Source organism: Palaemon carinicauda, chromosome 34 (assembly GCF_036898095.1).
Source record: "Palaemon carinicauda isolate YSFRI2023 chromosome 34, ASM3689809v2, whole genome shotgun sequence".
NCBI classification, from domain to species: domain Eukaryota; kingdom Metazoa; phylum Arthropoda; class Malacostraca; order Decapoda; family Palaemonidae; genus Palaemon; species Palaemon carinicauda.
This window is the reverse complement of record NC_090758.1, coordinates 63840886-63843385: the sequence shown is the minus strand read 5'-3', so window position 1 is coordinate 63843385 and position 2500 is coordinate 63840886. Positions and strand designations below refer to the sequence as shown.

Here is a 2500-nt window from a genome sequence, read left to right as displayed (position 1 = left end):
TTATCATGCTGAGGTTTGACCTGGGTCTTCGTCCAAACATCATCTCGAATGGAGAAACTCCTGTAGACTCATTTGGCACGCTCCGAAGAATGTACAGAAGTAAGTCGATGTCTTCATCCCATTCCTTCTCAGTTTCCATTCCATATCGTCGTAGCAAGTTCTTTAGAGTCTGATGAACTCTCTCTAAGGCCCCATTGGATTGAGGATGATAGGCTGAAGAGAGAACATTAAAGATATTAAATTGATGGAGAGCACTCTGGAACAAAGTACTGGTAAAGTTGGTACCTCTATCGCATTGAAGTTCCCTAGGAAAACCAAACAATGTAAAAACTTTTATCAGTTGTTGGATAATGTTTCTAGCAGAGATATTTTTAAGTGGAAATGCTAGAGGGAACCTAGTAGTGGGGCAAAGAACACTTAGTATATATTCATTACGCCGGCTAGTTTTTGGCAAAGGCCCAACACAATCTATAATTATTTTATCAAAAGGTGTACTAGGGACCACAATGGGCACTAGAGGGGCTGGTGGTATCTTTTCATTAGGTCTTCCGGTAACTTGGCACACATGACACCTCTCTACGAAACTCTTTACGTCCATCTTCATTCTGGGCCAGTAGAAATCTTCTAGGAGGCGCCTGTATGTCTTCGTGATGCCTAGATGACTCTCAGCAGAGTGGGCTAATTTCATGATTGAAGATCGGAGGCTGCCAGGTACAACCAGTTGATGACAGTCGCGCCACGAGTCTTTCTCAGTCAGTGTAGGAGACCTGTAATGACGCATGAGGATATTATTCTCTAGATAAAATAAGGGTAACTTATGGCTCTTATCCGAGGGATTTTCAACCTTATTGAAGCATCCCTTAGGGCTATCATCTGATCTCTGAAGATTGACGAATTCATCATGATGGAGACCAACCAAGTCTGGTAAGGAGTTTGAGGTGTCGTCATCAGTGGGAACTCCAATTGCAGCTTTAGTAGCAGCAGAACGAGTGGTGGCTTGGCAATGTAGAACTTCCTGTTGGTTCTGCTCATTTGCTATAACACACCCTGGTTGAGAAATAATGAGATTAGGTAAGACAGTTCCTTCAGCTAAATCATTTCCTAACAGAATATCAGCTTTCTCACAAGGCAATTCTCTATCCAGTAAGGCTACTTCGGTTCTTCCAGTAAAGTAAGGGCAATCTATATGCATATTAACCAGAGGTAACACTAATTTACTGGATAGATCAGTGATGGTAACATATTTATTAGTAGGCTGAGTGAGAGGTTTCAATTTACCACTTACTATAGTTTGTGACGATCCTGTGTCCCTTAACAACTTTACAGGGTAATTATTGACAGTACCAGAGCAAAGGAAATCAGAGAAGTCATTTGTGACTTGAGAACAATGGAGAGCAATCCTTCTTTGGTTTTTGCTCTGAGTAGTCTCTGGTCTGTTCCCTGCTGTTTGCTGAGAAGGCTGCATAACCTTAGAAAATTGACATCGGGGGTTAGGACAGTCTTTAATGGCATGTCCCTTCTGTTTACAGAAGGAACAATAAATATTAATACTTGCCTGATCTGTAGAGTTATGTTTCTTTACCTTATGGATGAGGTGATATTCATCAGCAAGAAGAGCCGCCTTCTTCCCCTCCTTCTCCTGCCGTTCTCTGATGTACATAGAAATGTTGGAAGGAATTTTCCTCAAAAACTCCTCTAGTACCATTAAGTTCTGTAATTGTTCAAAGGTAGTTATGTTTTCAGATTCTAGCCATTTTCTAAACTGTTTTAATTTGACCTGAAACAATTCCAAATAAGTTTGGTTGGTTCCTTTGATGGAGTTCCTGAACATTTGCCTATACCCTTCAGCTGTAATGGTATAGGCATCAAGGACAGCTTTCTTTAGGACATAGTAATCTCGTTCCTCTAACATTTGCGAAGCTATATGAGCAGCCTTACCTTTCAGTGCACTCCGAATGAGTAGAACATATTGTTCTTTTGGCCAATGCAAGGTTGTGGCTGTGTCCTCAAAAATACCAAAGAACACGTCTGGTTCTTTTTCATCAAACGGTGGTAGTAGTTTAAGAGCCTTAGTGAGGGAAAAACATTCGCCAAGCTCTCTCTCTTTGCCTTTCTCGTTCAACCTGATACTGGCCAGCTGTCTCTCCATTTGTAACTTTTCTTCTCTTTCCCGTCGTTCCAAGGCTATCATCCTTTCTTTTTGCTCGTATTCAGCTAGATGAGTTGCCTTTTTCTCTCTCTCTAATTCAAGCTGCAACTTGAGCTTCACCAATTCTGGATCCTCTATAGCCTTAGCTTCACCTCTCCCTAACGTAAGGGGCCGAAGGGGAGCAGTTTCTTCTGATGAAACGGAAGCTTTGGCTACCAGGAAATCCAAAACTCTACCCAGAAGTTTTGCTTTCACCATGGAGGGCAATACAGGAATCCCTGCTTGTTCAGCAATCTTTCGCAAGTCATTTTTCTTGGCATCTCTCAACGATAAGAGGTGCCCCCGAGGGTC

The 2500-nt window shown here is 42.0% G+C and overlaps 1 protein-coding gene across 1 annotated transcript in view; it reads right to left on the bottom strand.

Annotated features, from left to right (window-relative positions):
* The window catches only part of LOC137626439 (uncharacterized), a 5298-nt gene that overhangs the window by 1228 nt on the left and 1570 nt on the right, over positions 1-2500 (bottom strand). The window contains exon 1 of the mRNA XM_068357430.1: positions 1-2500. This exon is cut by the window's left edge and continues 38 nt beyond it; it is cut by the window's right edge and continues 1570 nt beyond it. Coding sequence (XP_068213531.1) covers positions 1-2500 — 2500 coding nt within the window.